We start from the raw sequence: 24,975 nt of genomic DNA, 5'->3' as shown, positions 1-24,975 counted from the left end.
TTATGGATGATCTATATAATATAAATTTTCAATCCAACGATCGATTTTGTAAAATTCGTATTCGTTATAATAATATGAGTAATTTGTGCACCATGGAAGACTTGATATGTTAGAATTGGCCTCCCTTGTCATCATGTCTAATCTAATAGCTTGGTTATAATTAGAAAATTTGCTTCTTCAAATTAAAATACTTGCAAGTTTATGAAGAAATAAATGAATACCACGCATGATCTTACTGTTGTCAGTTTAGTTCTACGTTGATTTAGAGAGTGATTGAATATTAACTTCTAATTAATAAATTAAAGATAAATATTATCTGATACATCATAACAAATCACTAATATTAAAATTATAACCTTTGATTTCTTTAAAAGTAAATTGTACATGATCAACATCGAAGAAGATTTCTTAGCTGTTGCGTCATCTTTCTTACATTGTGAGGTAAACTCTATCCCTTTTCGTTTTCTTGGTATTTTGGTAGGAGCAAATCCAAGGAGGAAAGTTACTTGGAATCCTATTATGGAATCTATGAGGAAGTGTCTTAACTCTTAATGGTTGGAAAGATCCGAATATATCTATTGGCAGTAGAGTCATTCTTATTAATTCGGTGTTATCTAGTTTACCTCTTTATTTCTTCTCTTTCTTTAAGGTTTCGGTTTGTGTCATCAAGGAACTGGTTAGTACCCAAAAGAATTTTTTATAAGGAGAAAGTTCAGATAACAAGAAGATTTGTTGTGTTAGTTGAGAAACAATTTGTCTCCGAAAAGAAAAAGGAGGGCAGCTAGATATAAAGAATCTTGATCTTTTTAATCAAGTTTTGCTCAGCAAAAAGAAATGGAGAGGGATTAGCTTTTTCCTTTTAATTTTGTGCTCTAATTTCCTATCAATAGGGAACAAAGACAGCAAAGGTCAGTCGAGTTAATGATGATTGGTTCCACTCTAACGTTAGCAATCTGGTAGTTTTTCAGTGTCTTCATCTTATCAATTTCTTCTTAACCGTGTAGAGTCTTCGGCTTTGGGTGAGACTATTATGTTTGCGTTATGGGTAAATGATGTCCCTTCCAAAGCGATCATATTTGGGTGGAGATTACTATTAAAGAGACTTCCAATGCGAATGACTCTATTTAGGAAAGAAATCATTGTTAATCAACGTGAAAGGTGGTGTGATTTTCGTTTTAAAGAAGATGAATACATTCATCACTTATTTTTTAATTGTTCTTTCCCATTTCAGGTGTGGATGAATATTGATTTAATGCAAAGGTGATGAGGTCATTTCAATGGATTTGGAGACTTGGTGAAATACAAGAAAAATGTTAAAAATCATCATCTCATTTGGTTAGCAATTATATTAAGTCTTTGAAATGCTCGCAACAATATCATGTTCAGACCGGAGTCTAAGTTAAATGAAAACAAATGTAATTTAGACATCTTAGGATCTAATAAATGTGATTTGGCCACAATTATGTTCACCTTTCAACCTAAAATTTGATTCCTCAAAAGCAATTGTCATCAAAACTATTCAAATATAAATTGATAAAAAATCGTTTTTATAAAATACAGTACTAACACACAAAGAGTTGGCCGTTATAATAGTTTGCAGTGCAGCTTTAGTCACATGGGTTCTACTTTCGGGACCCCGCCATAGATAGAAAGGGCAAAAGACATTATATAAAGGACTTGTGACTTTTTCATGTTCTCTTTCTCTTATACTACTACTAGTATTATTTTTAGTCAATACTCCATTTTAGTATTATTATTTTATATATACTTCTATATTTTTCTCCTTTTAACCTTTTACTGCATTATGTTTTTCATTTCCTTCTCGTATTTATTCTTTCATCCTTGTGTCATTCTTACATCCGATTGAGAGTTTTATGACATCATTCTTCAGAATTATCAGTAGACAAAGTGATAAATATCATACAAATTAGCATACAACTTAAAATTTTAAGTTTGAATCAGATTGAAGATGTTGTTGGGTGTGTGCTTTTTCCGCAAACAAATGTACAAATATTGGTAATATCAGTTAAATTAGACCTTATAAATATCTATAAGATTATTCTTCCTTTTATAAATTATTATTATAGTAATAGTATAATATAATAAAATAATGTTAAAGAAGGTGCCCTTTTAGATTATCAAATTGGCATTATGATCACTGTAATGTGGAGAATGTCATATATAATTTATGGGCAACTTTTGTGCATCTTTGAAACTTGTTGCCATTAGCTACTGCATCAGGCTGGATCCGGATTCCGTGCAGTTGCTTTTTCGGTGCAGTCATGCAGTCAGGACATCTATAGCCGTCCGATCAAGATCAGACGGTTATAATTTAAACTATTATTATATATTAACTGCATTTGTTTAAACCGTCCGATCGTGATCGGACGACTATTAAACGACTGCATGGAAAAATAATTGCACCAGATCCAATTCCGCATCAGGCTGCCTATGTGAATTCATGCCCCACCACATAATGCATCACTTAAGAACTGTTTTCCCATGAGAATTGGAATATACTTTTATAAAGAAAAAATTGTGTAACTATTAACCAGTCAATTGCAATGGAGGATGGAATTGTGGTAAGATATTATATCTTCATTGTATAGACAAAAATAAATAAATTGACCAGCAGCATTTGTTGAAAATGAACTTTGCAATCATTTAAATTACATAGGCTATTTGGTTGATGAGCCAATAGAGATTGAAAGAGTTTTAAGTAAGAGACATATTATGAGACTTTAACTCTGTAAACTTACTTTATAGTCACTAACTTAACATTTGTCTATAAAAAACTACTCTCTTCTTAAACATGTCAAATGATAGGTCAACTGCTAGAAATAAAAGGTTCTACACGAGCTCCCGTTCTGTGGCGTGGTGGCAGGACCGATAGGAGGTTGGGTAGGGTAAAATTCGCAGGAGTCATGCAAATACATAGGCCCCTTCCCCTCTCTTTTAGATGAATGGTTCAACCATAAATCAGGATGACTGAGAATTAACTCTCATTTTAGCTAAAAAATCTACGAACTAATGGGATGGATACTAAATATATTGACTCCTTAAACTCAAATAAGCGTTATGTAAACCCGGATAAATATATTGACTCCTTTTCCATTTTTTAACCTAGTTTTCTAGGTCTGAATGCACCAGAAAAATAGATTTTACTTAAGTGGTGCTTCTTTGCATGGACAGAAGGAGGAGGGAGACTAGCATTTGAATATTATAAGTTCACAACCAAATTGCTAGCTACATCTAAAATGACTTTTTATTATTTGTGTTCTTTTTTATTGCTTATTATTTCTTTCTTTTTGTTGAAGCAATACAATTTCTTCTCCAATAAACGTATTATCATTACATATCATGCATGAATCTAATATGCCCAATTCAAAAGTACTATATCATCATCCATGCATGTTAGCATGTATTATTTATAAGCTAAGTAAATATTGTAGAACCGCATCAATATCTCTTAATTGTTAGCACTCTTCATTACGTAACATTGACACATACACAAATCTCATCTACACTACAAAATCACATTAATCAAATGTTGCAGCTGGAGAGGGTCCATCAAAGTATTAAATAGTATAGCAAATTAGGTATGGTAGCAGTTAATTATGATGTGCATTAGTTCTATAAATAGAAGTGTTGTAACAAATCAGTTATTGATGAAATTTTTTTTTTTGGTTACTGTTATTGATGAAATTAATTTCACTATCTTAATATCTTTTGTGAAATCCCATTTTTTTTATCTTAGTCAATAAGATCAAACCTGCCTTAATTTGGCAAGCACAAATAGAGGAATGTTTCATCTCAAATAAGTGTTTCATTTGGATTGAAATTAACGAAACCTTAGACTATCTGCAAAGCATTAAAAACTTAGATACAATTTCATTAATTAAGTCTCTAAGGGCCCGTTTGGTGCGCAGGATAGCATAGTGACAGGATAGGATATAAAACAGGATAAGGATAGGATAGGATAACAGCAGGATAACAGTTATACTCAGTTATCATATCCTATGTTTGGTGCACACAGGATAACAAACATGATAACTATTATATTTTGTTTTTAATACATACTTGCTCATAATAATATGATAAGATATATAACATATTTAATTGACAAAATTACTCTTGTAAAACAATTGTTATTTTTTTAAAATTATTTTGTAATACTTTGAATTTTATAAATAGAAAAATATAAATAAGTAATCAAATAACTTTATATAATTTAAAATAAAAATCATGAGAAAATAATCAAGTTTAATTTTTTATATGAATCATGATCAAATAAATAACTCAATAATATATACATGTTAGATAAGCCAAATAAATATATGATATATCTCATACGTAAATAATAAAACTATTATTGCAAAAGAATTATATTTAATTTTTTATAAAATTTAAATTAATATCCCTATTTGTCAATTTTTTAATAATCATTTTACTTTAAAATATTGTAATTTTAGTAAAATTTTGATTTTTTAGAATATATAAATTACAAAATTACCCCTATGAGAAAATCACATATATATTTAAAAATTAATTATTTAATTATTTATATTTTATTAATTTTATTTTATGTATTTTAAATATATTTTATAAAATAAATCAGTAATTTTTTTTTCTTCTTATCCTATCCTGCTGGTAACCCAGCTCAAATTCAGGATAAGAATTATAACTAGAGAGACAGGATAGGATAAGCTTCAGGATTAACTTATCATATCCTGCTATATCACCAAACACTGGATTGCGGCAGGATATGATACAGTTATCCTATCTTGTCTCTTATCCTGTGCACCAAACGGGCCCTAAAAGTAAATTTAGCTAACCAACTTCCACCAACTGAATGACAAAGTCAAATAAATATATTATTTTAATTGATAATAATAATAATAATACTAACAACTAAAACTAATGCAATCCACAACCCCAAAAAAAATCTTCAAATATTTTTCACCCATGTCACCACCACCTTAATGATAAACTTTACACAATGCAAAATCAGCCATCTGCTCCCTATGTTAGCCTTCTCTTCACCTTTTAGTATCCAGTTGGAAATTCACAGTTACCATACTCTGCACAAAAATTAACTCACTCATAAATAAATCATTAAACAATGTGACACTGACCAGGTAGAATTAGAATCCAATGCGACACACAGCCCAATCTTTGACTAATTGACCCTTTTTAGTTTTGGGTAGTACTACTTGCTAAATTCCAATCCAACAATTACAATTACCTTTGTCCCTTTGTAATAATAAAAGTCATTTTTCCAGCTATCAATGTACTAGTAAACACTATTGTACCACCTATAATTATACAATATGCTCCAAAAATAATACACTCTACCCAATAAAGCTATGCCACGTCACTATCATACAAGATTCCCTCTTCAAATTAACCCTAAATCACGTGCATACCATATCTACTAGACTAGTACTACCCAGCTCATGTTAGCAAATCTAAACTAAACTACGCAATATTTTAGAGTCTAAGAAAAAACAATGAGAAAGAGATTTTTTAGAATACTCACTAGGCTCTTGAGTGACCACATACGACGTGCCACCGAAATAGCAACTTCCACCAGCACGTGCTTGCTTCTGATAGTAACTGTTGAACGCGAAAGAAGCATGCGCAACTAATGTATTAGGATCATAACATGTGGCATTAGGTTGAATCGAATGACAATCAGCACCTCCTTCACCACAAGCAAAATCTAAAGCATCTTGTAGCTTATTTTTATCAGCATAAGGATTCGCAACACACCACGTGTTCCCGGTAGTACTCTTAGAAACACCACCGCTTCCACTACCGCCAACCGCCGGTGTAGGCTGGTTTGTATTACCGGAAACCGGTGCAACTGGTGAGGGGTTGTCATGGTAATTTTTAAGAGCCTCCACGGTTAAAGGAACGTTGTAAACTTTTTCTTCATTAGGGTAAAAAAGCCCGAAGTTTCTCTCTGAAGTGGGCCCAGGCTTTTGATTTTCATTAAAAAGCGCGAATAAATAAACGGTGAGATCTGCTTTGGGCCTAAGTGGGGTCCCACTACCAGTCAAGATCTTACGGACGAGATTACCATTGTAAGCAGCTGCATTCTCAACACTCGCACCCACTTCATTACTATCACCTTTTGAAGGCCAACCTGTTTCCGAAACGACGACGTTTATATCATCATATTTCAAAGCAGAAAGAGCTGCGAAAACAGCGTCGATTTGAGCGTCGAAAAGATTCAAGTATCTTAACCCGTTACCCGAATCAACCTGACCCGGGTTTTCTCTAAATAAAGCATAGTCAAGTGAAATGACGTCAGCATTTGACTCATACGCAAAAAACGGGTAAACGTTAACCATAAGGTAAGAACCGGTTTCACGGAGAAAATCAAGCATGGGTTGAAAAACGGGTTTGATTAATTCGGGTCGGAATGACCCGGATGAAGCAGGGTAAGAGCTACCAAGAGCAGAAAGAGCAATGGGGGAAGAAACCTTGATATCTGAGTGTAGATTGTGTTTTTGAAGAGCTCTGTAGATGTTTTTCATGGCGGGTACGAGGTATTTTGTTGAGTTATTTGGGTCTACAAAAACTTCGTTACCAACAGCAATGGCTTCGATTTGGGTGTGTGGGTAGTAAGCGACGACGTTTCGTTCGACCCATGAGAGTGCAAAAGATGGTGCTTTTGCTGCTGCGAAGAGTTGTTGGTTTGGTAGATCGACTGTGACTTTGATTTTGGAACCGGAGAGTGCTCGGAGTACTGATGGGTCTGTGTCGTAGACTTTGACACGGTCTAAGCCTTGTGATTTGAGAAGATGAACTACTTTTGTTGCTGATGGTAGATTGTTTGCTATGCGTCCATAGTTTACTCCAATTGAACCTCCATCTGCAAAAATAATAGAGACAATGTAGAATTAGAAACATGACAAGTCCGTCTAGCTCAGTTGGTAGAGTACACGACTCTTAGTTTAACAAAGTGGTACAAGTTAATATTGAAAAAATAGAAAGGAATACAAGAATGAGAGAGAGAGAGAGGAGCATTACCTGTGAGAGTGAGGAGGGTGAAGGAGAGGAAGATGAGGGAGAGGGTGAAGGGATGCATTTTTTCTGTTTCTGTGGAGAGAAACAGAGGGTATTTTTGGTGAGGAAATGTTGGTTATGTGGTGGTGTTGATATGTAGGAGAATGAATGAATGTGTTTTTTGGTTGTGGAGCAAGTGGGAGTGACGTGAGGAGTGTGTGGGAGTGGTGTAACTAAGATCGATGCGTTGAGGGGATTGAGGAATGGTGGGGGTAAAAGGGTAATTGAGAGATGAGATTGGGACCCACTATGTGTTTATTTGTTACTGCAAGAAAACAAAAGGACGAGTAATAATAGGACCACACCTCGTGTTTATGAAAGAATGAGTCGGCTGGCATGAGCAACTTGATTGCCGGGAATGGTTATGGGAGTATTTTATGTCATGTGTGTGTCAATGATTTTTTTGAGTGGGATGAACGTGTGTCAAGGCATTTTTGGTGTGTGAATTTTTCAACTAAAAGTTGTTATTGTTATAGAAGTAGATGCAGATCTACTTGCAATGTGGTGATGTATCAATAATGATGTTATTGATCTAGTGAGTCTTATATGTAGTTACTTGTTCTACTTATAGTTTTGTTTAGGAATGGGATTATATGCCGTCAAGGACAATAAACCGTCTCATCTTGATTTGACGGTTTATATTTTAAGATTATTTTATTTTTTAGTATAAAATTTTGAGTTGATATCTGAACTGTTCGATCAAGATTATACGATTTATATCTAGTGACTTCATGACTGTACTTACGGTTGAGTTTACCAAATCCAGGTCCCCCAGTCCTTTTGTTTATCATACAATGATAATGGATCTATGAAGTTAATCACACGAAGGGAAAAAAGATATATATGGAGTGATAATAATTGCTAGTTGTTCTGGACTAGACTAATGCTAGTCCACCTAGACCCTCACAAAGTCCACATGGCTTGCCCAATCACCTCCATGTCAGCATGGCACAACCTCTCCACCAAGATAGGGTAAAATTACTACTCTACCCACCATCTAAGGGTGATATCTTGGCAGTCCCTCTTAATGGGCCTTGGCTAGTCCAGCCCACTAAGAGGACCTTTGGCCCAGAGCTGGGGGCTATAAATACTCTCCCTCTTGGGAGAGCAAGGTAGACACTATTCATTATTACAATTACTCTCTCTCTCTAACTTCTCTCTAAGTACCTCTTTGCTCTCTATATTCCTTGTCTGACTTTGGCATCGGAGCACCTGCAGGTACAACCCCCCCCTCCGTGGACCATCTGCTCGGATTGCTGCCTATCACCTGCTCAACGGACTTCCAGCTGGCCTTCTACCTGTTCTGATCAACAGTTAAGATCAGTGGCGCCGACTGTGGGGATCTGAGTTCTCCCCTTCTTTGTTTCGAGCAAGTAAACCAAAGAACAAAACCAATCATTCACATTTCCATCATGGCCAGTTCATCTCATTTCAACAATGACATTGAGGACGCTGCTCCTCCCGCTTCTCCCCGCCTGTCTCCTGCTCTCATCCCTGACCACCAGGCCCTCCCCGAGTCTGACCCAAGAGACGGGCAGGAAATTTCCTGGACTTCTGAGGACGGCGACCTGGTCGTCCTGACTGAGAAACAGGCTCGGAAGCGCCCCCAGTCCGAGCAGGGCAAATCAGCAGAGACCGATTTGTCCGCTGCCTCAGTTACCAACGCTGAGCTTGCTTCGCTCATAGCTGCCCTGAAGCAAACCACTGAAGCTCTCCAAGGCCAGAATCGCCGCATGGACGAGCAGAACGCAAGACTTGATCGCTTGGAGAGGAAGCAGCGATTTTCAAGGAACAACTCTCCTCCGAGGAGAACTCCTGCTTCTCAATCCCCTCCTCGTCAAGAGGTTGTCAGACAACGACGACCTGCACTTGAGAGGATTGAGCAGCCTAGCAAGAAAAGAGACCATGTCTCCCCTCCCCGCGAGGGTATATCTTCTCCTATTATGAAGAAAGGAAAAACGGTGGACCGAACACCTCCTCGCAGCCAATTCTCCAGGAGCCCAACTCCTGATCGTGAGGACTCACCTCCCCTAAACTCACATGAGAGTGACGAGGAGGATCCTCGCTGCCCCTTGTCCCATGACATTCTCCAAGCACCTGTGCCAAAGGGATTCGAGCGACCACCTGCTCTCCCAGCCTACGATGGACTCACAGACCCAGATGAACACATTGCTTCAATCAACGCTACCCTGAACTTCTTAAGGGTCAGCGGAGCTATAAGATGCAGAATTTTCCCAACTACCCTCAGGAAGGGAGCTATGGCCTGGTATCACAGCCTACCTCCTCGTTCCATTGTCTCATGGATGGACCTCTCCGACCAGTTCCGCAGACACTTCACTGCTTCCCGCAAGCAGCCAAAGACCGAGGCAGTCCTGGACGCCATCTTCCAAGGTGATAATGAATCTCTCCGTAGTTTTATAGAGAGGTTCAACAAAGAGGCCGTCCAGGTAGAAACAACGGATGATATGAAGAAATACCTGCTCCAAAGGGGCCTCAGACCGAATACCGACTTTGCAAAAGCCGTTGGAATCGAAAAACCACGCACCTTTAGCGACCTCCTCCTCAAATCTCAACCATACATCCAATATGAAGAGCAACAAGCTGCAGATGCTGCCCGCTATGGGCGAGCAGGAAACAGTCAACCTGCTCCTCGCTCAAATGCTGAACAGCCCAGCCGGGGAGGAGGAAGACGAAGAGGCGAAAGGCCTAGGGAACCCCGTGGACCTCCTAGCACGTTCAGCAACTATACTCCCCTTAACAGAACCCAGGAAGAAATTTGGAAAGAGTGCAACTCAGCTGAGTTCACCAAAGCAGGAATTAAATTTCCAAGACAACAACCCACGAAGCCTGGCCAAGACAAGAGCAGGTACTGCAAGTACCACAAAGGTTACGGCCATCTGACTGACGACTGCATCCAACTGAAAGATGCCATAGAAATTTTGATCAGAAATGGGCAAATGAAACAATATGTGAAGAGGAGCAATGCTCCCCGGGCAGAAGCTGCTGAGACCAGCAACACTGAAGAAGCTGCACCAGAACGATCCGGGCACAAGCCAGTTGCCCTTGCCATCTCCAGAACTGAAGACTTCTTCGTCCCTGACTACTTGGACGATACCTATGTTGCCCCTACGCTGAGCAAATGGGACGCACTTGCCCACGCTATGGTTATCTCTGGTGGAGGTTTTGATAAACAGTCTGTGGGATCAATCAAAAGGAAATTTGAAGAATTACTGGATGGCTCCTCTAACATGAGTGCAACCTTAGACAAACCAAAAGGGCAGTCAAGGCCCATATCTTTCTATATGGAAGAGCTGCCCGGAGGAGCTGCAAACTCCCAGATACCCCTGCTCATCAGAGCGGACATGGCAAACATGGACGTCCGCAGGGTACTGGTCGACCAGGGAAGCTCCTGCGACATCATGTACTCCCAACTCTTTAAAACTCTGCAATTGGATGAAACCTACCTCACTCCCTATTTTGGATCCGATCTTTCTGGATTCAATGGGGCAACATCCAAGCCATGGGGCTACGTAGACTTGCTAGTCACCGTTGGCTCCGAAGAAACTGCAAAAACAATCAAGGTGAAATTCCTGGTAGTGGACTGCCCGTCTCTCTACCAATGCATCCTGGGCCGGACAGCCATTGCTGACTTAATGGCTGTCCCATCAACCGCCCATCTCAAAATGAAGTACTACACGCATAAAGGCCAAGTTGCAACCTTACATGGAGACATTGAAGCAGCAAGGAGAGTCTTCAATGCCTCCTCCAAGGGAAACGAGTACATCGGGCAGCTCCCCGAACCAAAGAAGTCCAAGGCAGCAGCTTCACTGCCCTTGCCAGAAATCAGCTCTATTGACCTCGACAGCCGCTTTTCTAAGCAGGAGAGCAAGGATGAAAAGAAGCTCCGCAAGGAGATGAAGGAGGACGACGAGGCGAGCCAAGAGCACCGTCGTCCAGTGCCGGATGGAGAGTTTGAGCTGATGCCCTTCGGAGAAGACCCGAACAGGGCAGTGAAAATTGGGACTGGGCTCCCCGAGCTTGCAAGGAAGCAACTTGAGGCCTGCTTGAAAGAAAACGCAGATCTGTTTGCATGGCACGCTTCCGAGATGCCTGGCTTGGACCCCAACGTAGCATGTCACCAGCTGACCATCGACCCCGCTGCACTTCCCGTAGTTCAACGTAGGCGTAGGCAGTCTCCCGAGAAATCGGAGGCTGCAGAAAAATGTGTAAAAGACCTCTTAGAGGCAAATTTTATTTCGGAGGCCAGGTATACAACCTGGCTGTCCAACGTTGTACTCGTCAAAAAATCTAATGGAAAGTGGAGGATGTGTTGCGACTATACCGATCTTAACAGGGCTTGCCCTAAAGACTCTTATCCCTTACCTTGCATTGATAGACTTGTTGATAATTCTTCTGGCTTTAAATTATTGTCTTTTATGGATGCTTATTCAGGTTATAACCAAATTCCAATGGCAGTAGCAGATAGAGAAAAAACAGCTTTCATGACCGACTCGGGCAACTATTACTACAAAGTAATGCCCTTTGGTCTCAAAAATGCAGGAGCTACATACCAGCGAATGATGAACAAAGTCTTCCGAGGACAAATAGGAGACATGCTCGAGGTATACATGGACGACATGATCGTAAAATCCCCCGAGGAACTCGACCATGTCCTGCACCTTCGAAAGGTGTTCGAGCAGGCCAGGAAGCACAACATGAGATTCAACCCAGAAAAGTGCACCTTCGGGGTCCGAGCAGGTAAATTCCTGGGATTTTACCTAACCGAGCGAGGAATTGAAGCCAACCCTGACAAGTGCAGAGCTTTTGCCGAGCTCCCCACTCCGAGCGATAAGAAGTCCATACAAACTCTTAATGGAATGCTAACATCGCTTTCCAGATTTGTATCCAAATCAGCACAACATGCACTTCCCTTTTTCAAACTACTAAAGAAAGAAGCAGTCTTCGAATGGACAGATGAATGCGAGCAAGCTCTCCAACATCTGAAAAAGGCCTTATCAGAGCCACCTGTCCTTTCACGACCAAGTGACGAGGAGGTATTATACCTGTACCTTTCCGTCGCCTCGGAGGCTGTAAGTGCAGCTCTTATTCGTGAGACAAACGAAGGGCAGAAACCAGTATACTTTACAAGCAAAGCCTTGCAGGGTCCTGAACTAAGGTACCAACAAATTGAAAAAATAGCCCTTGCACTAGTTTATGCTGCGAGGAGACTAAGACATTATTTCTTGGCCCATACAATTGTGGTCCGAACAGACCAACCAATCAAATCCTTGCTTGGCCGACCAGATATGGCGGGCAGGATGCTCAAATGGTCCCTCGAACTCTCGGAATTCGACATTCGTTACGAGAGCAGAAAAGCTCTAAAGGCCCAAGTCCTAGCTGACTTCGTCGCAGAGATGACGAGCTCCTCCCCTACAGTAGACGGAGCAGATAAATGGACAATCTTTGTGGACGGAGCATCAAGCGCCACAGGAGCAGGTGCTGGTATCATTCTTGAAAATGAGAACGGCTTACTAATCGAGGTGTCCCTAGCACTATCCTTCCCGACTTCAAACAACCAAGCAGAATATGAAGCATTCCTCGCTGGACTACGTTTGGCCGAGGATCTGCAGGCCAAGGAGATAAAAATCTACACAGATTCGCAACTAGTCGCCTCACAGGTACTAGGAGAGTATCAGACCAAGAATGATAACCTCTCTGAATACCTAGTGCTGGTCAAGGAAAAAATCACCAAGTTCAACTCTGTTGAAATATTACATGTTCCCCGCGAACATAACAAAAGGGCAGATATCCTGTCCAAGCTGGCAAGCACAAAAAGGAAGGGCGGAAACAAATCTGTCATCCAAGAGATACTCCCTCGTCCAAGCATAGAAAAACCAAGCAAGGGTGTGGACATAAACGTCATTGGCGACAAAGACTGCTGGATGACCCCAGTATACAACTTCCTCGAGCACGGAACTCTCCCTGACGACCAGAAACAAGCAGCTGTAGTCAGACGAAGAGCCTGCTCCTATGTCATCCTTGATGGGAAACTATACAGGAGAGGATTTTCCATTCCTCTCCTAAAATGTGTGGACGAGGACACAGCAGATTACATCCTGCGCGAGGTCCATGAGGGCATTAACGCCCAACACCTGGGAGGAAGGTCACTTGCCAGGAAAGCTCTACGAGCAGGGTACTACTGGCCTACTATGCAACAGGACGCCAAAGACCACGTTAAAAAATGTGACAAATGCCAAAGGCATGGGGATATGCACTTAGCCCCCCCTCGAGAACTAAAATCTTTATCTTCCCCCTGGCCCTTCGCCTGGTGGGGCATGGACTTACTTGGACCTTTTACCAAAGGACTTTATCAAAATCGCTACCTAATAGTAGCAGTGGACTACTTCACAAAGTGGGTGGAAGCCGAACCCCTCTCCGACATCACATCACTCAGAGTCCTGCGCTTCTTCAAAAGAAATGTGCTAGCTAGATTCGGAATACCACAGGTGGTAGTCACAGACAATGGAACACAGTTTACAGACAAAGATTTTCAAGCATTCCTTGTTGCCCTGGGCACCAAGCAGCACTTCACATCGGTCGAGCACCCCCAAACCAACGGGCAGGCTGAAGCAGCCAACAAAGTAATCCTGAGAGGGTTACGAAGAAGACTTGACCAGAACAAAAAGAAATGGGTCGAAGAGCTTGACAATGTACTCTGGGCCTATCGAACAACCCCACACTCCACAACTGGAGAAACCCCCTTCCGAATGGTATACGGAACGGAGGCAGTTATCCCCGTAGAGATTGGGGAACCATCTCGTCGGACTGAGCAGCCTCTTGACGAGGAGCAAAATGACGAAGCACTTCGAGAGGAGCTTGACCTCGTCGAAGAAATTCGAACAGGAGCTTCTTTAAAGGAAGCCACCCTGAAGCAGAAAATAGCTGCCCGTCATGACACCAAAGTCATCAAAAGAGAATTCGAGGTGGGCAGCCTCGTCCTAAGACGCAATGCAGACTCCCAGGATGGCAAACTTGCACCCAATTGGGAAGGACCATACCGCGTCATTGACAAAACAGAAAATGGTGCATACTATCTCGAGGACCTTCGAGGGAAGAAACTTCCTCGACCCTGGAATGCCCAGAAATTGAAACAATATTACAGCTAAGTTATTGCCACACTAAAAGGCTGCTCGCACTTCAGAACACAACGAATCGAGCACCTTAAACAACGGAGGGCACCATGGCACACGTGCTCATCTAAAACCATAGCAGGGGAACTAATTCACCAGAAGGGAAATGGAACTCCTGCTAGACGAGGATAACTCTTGAAACGAGCCCATCGTCCCCGTGCCACGACCTAGCACCCAGCTCGCGATGGGAGGTTCAGGTTGCGAAGAAGGGTACACTAGCGTGCTTGTATTCGCGTAACTTAGAAACAACTCTAAGTGCTTATACAGTTCCCCAAACTGTTTAAGTCAAAACAGAGGAGACTACCCTCAATAAAACATGCTCAATACCAAGCAGGGGAAACCCCCCGGCAAAATAACAACGAGCACAGCATTCATACATGCAAAAATATGATAAGTATACAAAACAGGCAAAACTTAGCACACCAACTTGCTCGAGTGAGCATACCAGCATGCCCAGACGAGCACCTCAATAACGGGGAAATAAGCTCCCCGGCACGAAGTTTAAACAACAAATTTCGTTAAGTTAAAAATGGGGATAAGCTCCCCGGCTCAGATTTTGAACATGAAATTAGCATAAAATTTCGTTAAGTTAAAAGTAGGGACCAGACCTCCCCGGCTGGAATTTTAAACAATGAAATTCCGTCAAAAAATGTTCTAAGTTATTAGACGGGGAGGCTCCCCGGTTGGAATTTCAAACAACGAAATTTCTCAAAAATTTTCTAAGTTAAAAAGACGGGGAAGCTCCCCGGTCGGAATTATAAACAACGAAAGTTTTGTAAAATTTTCTAAGTTAAAAAAGGAGGAAACATACACGCGAGCAGAAAATGTAAACATACATAGCAGATATAGACGAGCAGTTATAAACGAGCATAGATAAATAAAACGGGCACCTGCCCGGAATTGCCATAAGAATCATACAGGGACAAAAGCCCACTTGTTCCAAAATACAAACCATGGCTCAAAGGCCCCAAAATTCAAAAAGACAAAATAAATTACAAAAGAAAGGCCGGGGACATCTACTCCTCGTCCCTATCATCCTGCTCATGCCCGTCACCTTGCTCGTCTTCTTGACCCTCCTCGAATGCCACGTTAACATCATCCTCTTCTTCATCAGAGTCGGCCAGACCAGCCGGGATGACAATCTGGCCATCCTGGACCTGCCCGTTGACATGCATTCCCCGGGTCACCAACTCCACCTCAGGATTAAGGCACTTCATTTGCTGCACGGCATTCTCAAAGGCGTACTCGGTGCCCTCCACAAAATCATGAGACAGTTGGGCAATCACCTTGACCAAGTCTGCCCGGGTGGTTAACCCCTCAGCAGCCTTGTGCTCGTCTTCGCCCGGCGCCATAGCAGCAGTGAGCCTTTCAATTTGAGCCCGAGCAGCATCCAATTCCTCTCCCCGTTTGCGGTGCTCGTCCAGCTGGTCACCCCAATGTTTTTGCTTCTCCCTGAGGTCATCCACAACAAGTTCGAGCTGGTTGATCCGACCTTTGGCCCGCTCGTGCTTGGTCCGGGCAGTGTCCAGCTGCTTGACTAACGTTTCTCGCTCGTCACCAAGGACAAGGCTGCTCGAGACCATTCGCACCATAGCAGCCATGTCACGAGCATGCTGCTGCCGGCGAACCTCTGGTTCCTGGTCAAGAATAGCAGCCCGTTCAGTTTCAAAGACCTCCGGAGGATACTTCTCAAAAAATCTATCCACGGTAAAGCACCGAGGAACTGGAAAATTCCTGCATCCTCCCATGCCCGCCTCCTCAGCCGGGGAATCTTCTTCTCTTATCCTCTTTGCTGGAGGAGGCCGGGGAGCTGAGGATGGGGTGCCCGCCGAGGTCCCAATAACCTGCACGGAGGGGGTCCCCGGTCTCACTTCCTGGGAAGCCCTGGTAACAACTTTCTTTTTTCCTCAGCCAGACCTGCTCGCCTTCTCATCCTGCTTGGCCTTCAGCATGCGCTCGGCAATGGTTTCCATTTCGTCTGCAAATAAAAGACGAGCACGTTAGTAAAGCACGAGGAATACACACAACAATAACAGAAATTTTTCTAAGTTAAAAATAGAAAAGAAGAAATACCCAAGCACAGCCTAACCTCCCCGGCATTCTTACACTTAAGGAGGTTCCTAGTATTTATAAAGCGGGGAGAGACCTTCGCCTTCCCATGCTCGTCCCTTAGTGTGACTCCCTTACGAGTCGTCCAGATGCCCGGAGTAAAACCGGCCACAAAGGCCTTTAAATTTTCAAAGGCAGCCATCTCCTCGGGAGACAAATCTGCGTCCCCGGTAGTATACTCCTTAGGTTCCTTCCAGAAGTGATCATACGACCAACTAAGGGGGAACTTAGGAACTGCTCGGAAGACAACTTGCCCGTTGTCATCTTTACGAGCAACACCCTGCTCGTCCCTATCTTCTTCCAGTTCCAACAAACTCTCCCGGGCAGCTGGAGACTCTGGCCGGATGATGAAATACCTCTCCTTGAAGTCCTTGATAGAATCCACAAACATTTTAAACAGTTTGACATCCTCGTGATGCTTTAAGGAAACCCAATTCTGACGAGGGGCACGCCCAACCTCCCTCGTCGGCTTACGTTGAATCTTGAAAATTCTAAAGAAAAGAGGAAGAGTGGGACGAACACTCCTATACGTGCAGAGGTGCTCGAACCCCATGATAAAAGACCATGAATTCGGATGCAGCTGCGACGGAGCCACCTGCAAGGCTTTAAGCACGCTGGCCGCAAAGGGGCTGAACGGCAACCTGAGCCCCATCTCCTTAAACACAAATTCATACATAGCAAAGTCGTGCCCGGCAAAAGACGAGCACACCCGTTCACCCTCCCCGGGTATACGGGTCGACCAATTTTGAAGCCCGTCTGCTCTCGGCTGCTCGACGGTCATATATAATCTTGGATCCTGGGAAGTAAGCGCCGAGGCTATTCCCCGAGGTTCTGGAGCAACCCAGTCCAGCGCAGGGTCGGTTATGCAGTCGACCAATGTATACTTCTCCGCACCCTGGCTTTCCACAACCTCCTCGGACTCTGACATTTTACAACCTGAAATGCAGCAAAAACAAAGTGAATTCGATGATCAAATCCACCCTTTCACCGCAATTCAAGTGAAAGGGCGCAGGATAGGACGAGGACGCTGTCCCCGACCAAAGCCCTTTTCAAATGGCAATTAAAATCAAACCGAGGAGGGTAGCCCAGGTGAAAGACGGGGAGATAAGCTCCCCGGCATGAAATTTAAACAACAAATTTCATGCAAATTTTTCTAAGTTAAAAAGGGGGGAGCTAGGCTCCCCGTCACGAAGTAAAACTATCTAAAGTTTAAAACGGGGAGATAGGCTCCCCGTCACCTAAACAAACTATCTAAAGTTTCAAACGGGGAGATAGGCTCCCCGGATCTTAAAATAAACTATCTAAAGTTTCAAACGGGGAGATAGGCTCCCCGTCACTAGTTATCTAACCTAGAGTTTCAAATGGGAGGAAATCTCCCCGGTACCAAGTTCATATGGTGCCCGGCACATTCATCCTAATGTTCATAAATTCATACAATCTTCATGAAAAAACGCCCAAAACTGGGCAGAAATGACAAAAAACGGATCTAAAGAGGAAAATTTGAAAGAATTACCTTGAATATGAATGAGATCTGGAGAACGATTTGACTAGTAAGTTGAAACTTCAGAGAATTCACAATTGAAGAGAGAGAGTGAAAAGTAAGAATGAAGTTCACTCTCCTCTGTTATATAGATCAAGCCAGGGGAGTGAAGAGACGCTTTGATCCAATGGTCCTTACACTCCCTCGTAAAAATCAAAGCAGTAAATGCGCCCTTTCGCATTCCCAGTAACAAAACCTCCTCGTTACTAACCTCCTCGTCATAGTAACGAGCAATAAAACCTCCTCGTTACTAACCTCCTCGTCATAGTAACGAGCAATAAAACCTCCTCGTTACTAACCTCCTCGTCATAGTAACGAGCAATAAAACCCCTCGTTGATAACTTCCTCGTCATAGCAATGAGCAACAATGCTTTCTTGAAAAATCATCTCCTCGTCATCATTTGCGAGCAACAAAACTTCTCGTTGGTATCTCTTCGCGATAGCAACGAGCAACTGTTCCATCTTGTGCAATATCTCCTCGCAGGAGATACGAGCAACACATACTTCCTCGTAACCATAATCACGAGCAGGGTATTAAACACCCTCGAAAAATCGATTCGAGCAAAACATTGCAGATACTTGCTACGAGCAAGGCTTTGACGAGCAACTTCCTCGTCCACTTTTGTTCAAGAGAGGTTGCAAGGAGATTTCCTTCTACACTTGGGCACACATCTAAAGTCATCACTCCTATGCCTAGGAGCAACGACTTGGGGGGCTCCTGTTCTGGACTAGACTAATGCTAGTCCACCTAGACCCTCACAAAGTCCACATGGCTTGCCCAATCACCTCCATGTCAGCATGGCACAACCTCTCCACCAAGATAGGGTAAAATTACTACTCTACCCACCATCTAAGGGTGATATCTTGGCAGTCCCTCTTAATGGGCCTTGGCTAGTCCAGCCCACTAAGAGGACCTTTGGCCCAGAGCTGGGGGCTATAAATACTCTCCCTCTTGGGAGAGCAAGGTAGACACTATTCATTATTACAATTACTCTCTCTCTCTAACTTCTCTCTAAGTACCTCTTTGCTCTCTATATTCCTTGTCTGACTTTGGCATCGGAGCACCTGCAGGTACAACCCCCCCTCCGTGGACCATCTGCTCGGATTGCTGCCTATCACCTGCTCAACGGACTTCCAGCTGGCCTTCTACCTGTTCTGATCAACAGTTAAGATCACTAGTAGTATTTCTTCACAATCTAAATCAAAAGTACAACTTTTTTTATCCAAAACAAAGGTACAACTTTTTTTATAACAAAGTGAAACTTTTGTAAATATTCATTCTACTACCAAAATTAAGCTTGGTTATGGATAATTTGTGAGTTTGGTTTTACGTTAGAAACACTCAAATGTGCGTTCATACCATCAAACGTGTTTGAACTTTGAAGGGAGGTAATTATTGATAACGGGTGAAATTTATAGGCGTTTACTTCAAAGGATTCCAACAAGAGCTAATTTGGTTGATATGTGTAATTAATCTCTCAAGGGTTGGGCTCATCGTGTATTTTGTGTGTAGTTAAGCTTGAAATGGAGGATAATTTACGCTTTGACAGATCGGAAGAGAATTTTGGATGGTGGATGCCTCTTTGTACGTTGGTTGAGGACTTAGGATAACCATGAGAAGAATTATTTGCTACAATTGATAAATATAGTTTATCACTTACTATGGTTTTTCTTCTTTTACCTATTGATATTACGTGACTGAATTAGTTTAATTTGTAATTAGTATTAGTTAATGTGATTTGATCAACTTAGCTTAATATGTGAATAATATTATATTTTATCTTATATAGTTACAACGGCACTACTACTTATATATATATATATATATATATATATATATATATATATATATATATATATATCAAACTTTTCCTCAATTGACACAATAATATACAGTATGTTATATTTCAATCGATCTCTCTATTTTGGAAAATTCAATATCTTCAATACGTCCAACTATTAAATGTGAAAAATTTAGCCAATTAAGGGTCATTGATTAAAAATGCAAAATCTTGCCATCTTCTTCACTTGAGCGAGTTGATCTCGTTGGTGTTGTTTTCTCTAGAACTTACCTTGTAATCGCATTGAAATTTTATCTTAAGATTAAACTTTGGAGGTGAGAATGACATTGTAGAAATTTTGTGGTGTCTTTTTGAATTTATTTCATATTTCCTTTCAAGTTTGAAAAGTATATGTGGATGCAATAATACAGCAAACGAAAAAGAACAAGTTAGTGAATGAAAGTCGATAAAAGACAATTATTCGAACTAAGATGGGTAATCAGACTCGTATGTTATTTATCCCAAAAAACGGTTTATTCTCAAACGACTAATGATAAAATAAAAAGGAAACAATTACTCGAATCAAGAGAAATCCCAAAAAATATATAGTTGTCCTTTTAAACCAACGTATGTATATCTGAATCAAAAATCATGCTCAAATCGAAATAAGAAAAATTGTCAAAACTTCACCACTCTATTTTAAAAAATGTCAATTGAACTAATTAAATTTGCTTTAAAAAAAAAAGGGATTTAAGGACAACACAGGTATATGGTCAAACTGGTGGTAGGAACTTCGTTTTTTTTTTTTTTTTATGATTCTTGAATCTTGAGTGAAAAATCAACTCATCCGTTATATACTTTGAGTGATTTTGTGAGGTTTGATCATTGAGAAATTATACTTTTGTGGAGTTTAACTCTAATTTAGATTGTAGCTGTCAATTCTCTAATTTGAATGAGTATGTCGCCTGCATGAGTATTTTGCTATGTTAAGTTTTTTTTTTCAATTTTATTGTGCTTGATTTTTTTTTATCAATGCAATTTTGCCTGAGGATAAGCAAGGATTCAAGCATGGAGGAATTTGATAGGTATATTTTATGCCTATTTTATTTAGCTATTTTCTATAGTTATTTTATGTTCTATTTAAAATTTGTACTATCTTTACTACATTTTGTTTGTTTTTTAATAATAAGTGGAGTATGGATTAGGTGATGGAAATTGAATGAAAAGTGATGATAAATGGAGCTTTTATGAGTCATTCATCTTATACAAAGACTTTGAAGTAATTTTAAAAATGTTTTTTTTAAAAAAAAAACCTTTTTTTTTGTCTAAAAAAAAAACTTTGAAGTACTATTAAGTGATTTAGTGAATTTTAATGAGCATTTTTGGAGACTAAAGAGCAAGAGAAATCAAAGAAAGCTTATCAGCCAAGCCACACATCCGTGCCAATCGTCCATGTGCCTGTGTACTAGCAACCATGCCAAAAGCATGGTTCTTGTAAAGTTTGTGCTTGCCACGGTCCATGTCAATCTCACCATGCATGGTCGTGGCAATATGTCTATTGTATTTTAAAAGTTTTTCTTTGTGTATTTTAAAAGTATTTTAAAACTTTTCATTCAATATGTCTATTGAATGAAAAGTGATGATAAATGGAGCTTTTATGAGTCATTCATCTTATACAAAGACTTTGAAGTAATTTTAAAAATGTTTTTTTTAAAAAAAAAACACTTTTTTTTTGTCTAAAAAAAAAACTTTGAAGTACTATTAAGTGATTTAGTGAATTTTAATGAGCATTTTTGGAGACTAAAGAGCAAGAGAAATCAAAGAAAGCTTATCAGCCAAGCCACACATCCGTGCCAATCGTCCATGTGCCTGTGTACTAGCAACCATGCCAAAAGCATGGTTCTTGTAAAGTTTGTGCTTGCCACGGTCCATGTCAATCTCACCATGCATGGTCGTGGCAATATGTCTATTGTATTTTAAAAGTTTTTCTTTGTGTAATTTGAGCAATCACTTAATTTATTTGGTCATTGAAACCTTCTACGTTATTAATAGAGCAAAAAATCATATTGTAAATGAGGCTTCAACACTTGTAAAAATTCCGCAACTCTTTATTTTGCAATGATATATAGTACTTTTATAATTCTAGTTTTCTTTACGAGTTTTCTACATGTTCTTACCAATGTTTTGAGTGTTCCAATTCTAAAATATGACGATGTCCCTTGATGGAGATTATGTAATTCATATCCTTACACATATACTTACTTTTAGGGCGGAAGAGGAATGAAACTTATTGGGTTCACTAGTCTAGTAACCGTAAAAATAGGGGATTAGGTTGGGTTAAGACACGCTTATGCTAACAGTTCTGTTTATTGTCTTGAAAGAGAACGTAAGTAATTTAAGTATACCATCTTTAATCAAGTTGATCACTTTAGAGTGAGGAGAGGATTAATAACTAACATAATTGTGATGACCTGTAATTCTATGATGCTTATTGATATATTTATTATTTTCTTTATTTTATTCCTAATAAGCCAATTCAATCTCATCTTAATTTTAATTTTATACCTTCAATTAGTTAATATACGAAACGAAACTTTTGTAACGCGAGTCTTTGTGAGATTGATATCTGATTACTATGACAGAGTTGTACGTTTGCGGACACAATATCATGTACATGCAATATACTCCGACGCTCAAGTAAGTATATGAGTGAAATGAGAGGTTTGAGAGTAGGGAAGTCAGATTACCTGATCCTTCTACACGAGAATGATGTATATAGCCCCAATGTGGGGACAAATCCATCAATGTGGACGGTTTTTGCGACATCAACATTAATGGATGTTAGAATAACAATTGAAAAGCCATGATTAGTAATAAACGACAATTATTCTGATGTCGACTATTACAGAAGTGCAAGCTTCTATGGCCGTTGAGCAAGAGTGTGTGGGTCTGGGTCATCATGTCATTGGCCCGAGGTCGACGCCTAAGTGGGTTGTGCTCGACACCTAGTTGGGCTTAGGCCAGTCCAGAACAATTTATTTGTCACATGTCTGTTTGCGATGATAGTATGAACTATGGAATGCAATCTTTTGGTGGTTTAGAGTGCAATTTGTATTGCCTGTGAACATGTCGTAGGCATGACAATAGAACCCGTACATGTGGATACCTACCTTGAAGTTGATTGGGAAACTCTGAATTAACTGAGTTTGAGTTTTTTTTTTTTAATTTCAAAATGGGAGGGTGGGATAAGTAATGAGAACATTGATACCTACTTGAACCCATCTCTGAACCCACAACACTTATATCAAAATTATATCTTACCTCTCATAGATTTGAAACCCTTAAACAAATTTTTAAATACATTCACATGTTTATTATTATATTTAGGCAAAATGCATCCATATTTTCTCTATTTTTTTTTGTTTAAAAAAATTATAATGTTGAAATATAATAGTTTTGGCTAGACAGAGATGAGGCTAGATGGGGATACCTGAACCCTATCAAGATACCGAACTCCGTCGAATATGAATTTAAAGTTTTACTTTTGATCTCTATTAAAAATTGCAAAGGATATTAGAATACTCAATCTCATGGATTTTGATTTGGAGGGTGCAAAACTCGTCTTCCACCCAGTCCTGTTGTCATACCTACATGTAGGTCCTTTTTGAGAGCTTCCTTAGTTCACTTAAACATTGTATGAAATGGTCCATAGTGTGTGTTGTTGGTGTGACATTCAATCATTTGACCAAGTCTTTGTTGTAAGGGGAATACTAGTACTACACGTACCCTTTGGTCATGTTAAATAGTTGTCATATAAAAATGAAAACAAAAACAAAAACTTTAAGTAAAAAATATTTTTTTAAAATATTTCTAGAATTTTATTATCTTTTTTATTTCGTTAACCAATGTACCAAAAATATGTTTAGCATTTTTCATACTTTTTTCACTACTAGAAATACTACTTGTACTAGGGACGAACATAAGGGGGGTAAGTAGGGGCTGAGGCCCCCCTCTTGTCATTTTTTTCCCCATATACATGTAACTTGATATTTGAGAGATGTGTTAAAAAATTAGTAACGACCGTTTGATGCAAAACATGCATCTAAAACATAACAATTGTAATAATTTACTTTAGAATATTTTGATTAAAATATATATTATATACTACTAAAATCCAAATTCAATTAAGTTAATCCTGATCGTTGACAAACAACATAAAAAATGAACTTCAAACTATATATTTTCATCTTATATTTTCACTACTAGAAATACTACTTGTACCTTTTCTCATCTTATATTAATGTGAAGTCAAATTGGAGCATTTGACTAAATGAAATCAAATGCCTTGGAGTAATCTTCGAAGCCACGGTAGATTCGTTATCACGGTGTATGCACTTCATGTGAATGTGATGTATCTCAAAGGCTAAAATTGTACTACTCCAAGAGATGCAAGAGCTACACATTGTACAGTAATTGTAGTGTGTTGGAACTTTCCCAACGTTGCATAGGGATAATTCAGTTGATGTATTAGTGGCATCGGTACAAAACAATTTTTATAGTAACCGACCAAGTATTGATTGTATTAGCCATTAGGCCTTAAATTATTTGTTCCTTACCAATACTATATTTATTTGTTTTTTTCACTAATTTCTTATTATTTCAACTTACTAATAAGAGTGCATTTTAGTAACTGAAACTCTTTGAAATTGAAATTAACACAATTAATTATTATCGTAAGAAATGTTTTTAACTCAAAATAAAAAAAAATGCTAAACAGTGTCCCGAAATACTAGAAAAAAGAAATATTGCTAACTCAATTTTTTCGGGTTACAATATTGCTAACTCAATTGAAACACATGGGGTAATAAATTGTTAATTAAAAATTAACAGGATTTTAATATATAATAATATATAGTATTTTTTTAAAAAAAAAAATAATATATAGTAAATGAAATTAGTTACGTAAACCAATACATTAACTTCAAGTGATTAATAATATCCTTTAAGACAGATCGTTCGGGAAAACTAAGTTCAATTTTTGGTGGAATACTGGGACCCCTTCTTCCTGGAACCAGAAGGCTAACGACAGAAAAAAGAAAAAGAAAGAAAAGAAATTAATAAGTACATCGTACATGTAACTATCCTTAGTAAAAAACAAAACAAATAAAGGGAGGTGTAAATGTACGAATTACGGTGCACGTCTTCTCACGACAATTTATTGCTTGAATTCGAAACGTTTATAAACTGGACCATTCAAGCCCACTATAAAAAGCCCATTAAG

General features: G+C 39.7%; 1 protein-coding gene across 1 annotated transcript; it reads right to left on the bottom strand.

The window, feature by feature from the left end:
* Positions 1-4,861: 4,861 nt before the first annotated feature.
* On the bottom strand, positions 4,862-7,251 carry LOC123923778 (glucan endo-1,3-beta-glucosidase 12-like). The gene is made up of 3 exons (XM_045976513.1): positions 7,039-7,251; positions 5,540-6,880; positions 4,862-5,081 (listed from the first exon to the last, which is right to left on the bottom strand). Exons 1-3 carry the CDS (start codon positions 7,094-7,096, stop codon positions 5,047-5,049), a joined length of 1,434 nt encoding a protein of 477 aa, XP_045832469.1. The 5' UTR covers positions 7,097-7,251; the 3' UTR covers positions 4,862-5,046.
* Between the last annotated feature and the right edge of the window lie 17,724 nt (positions 7,252-24,975).

Source organism: Trifolium pratense, linkage group LG4 (genome assembly GCF_020283565.1).
Source record: "Trifolium pratense cultivar HEN17-A07 linkage group LG4, ARS_RC_1.1, whole genome shotgun sequence".
Classification (NCBI taxonomy): domain Eukaryota; kingdom Viridiplantae; phylum Streptophyta; class Magnoliopsida; order Fabales; family Fabaceae; genus Trifolium; species Trifolium pratense.
Note: the sequence above shows the minus strand (reverse complement) of the source record. Positions and strands in the feature narration are given on the sequence as shown.

Excerpts from the sequence above, each read along its gene's own strand:
- LOC123923778 (XM_045976513.1), bottom strand. The coding sequence starts at position 7,096 with ATGCATCCCTTCACCCTCTCCCTCATCTTCCTCTCCTTCACCCTCCTC. Across the intron at positions 6,881-7,038 it reads CACCCTCCTCACTCTCACAG|ATGGAGGTTCAATTGGAGTA; the intron begins GTAATGCTCCTC and ends TTATTTTTGCAG. Across the intron at positions 5,082-5,539 it reads TGTGGTCACTCAAGAGCCTA|AGTATGGTAACTGTGAATTT; the intron begins GTGAGTATTCTA and ends ATTTTTGTGCAG.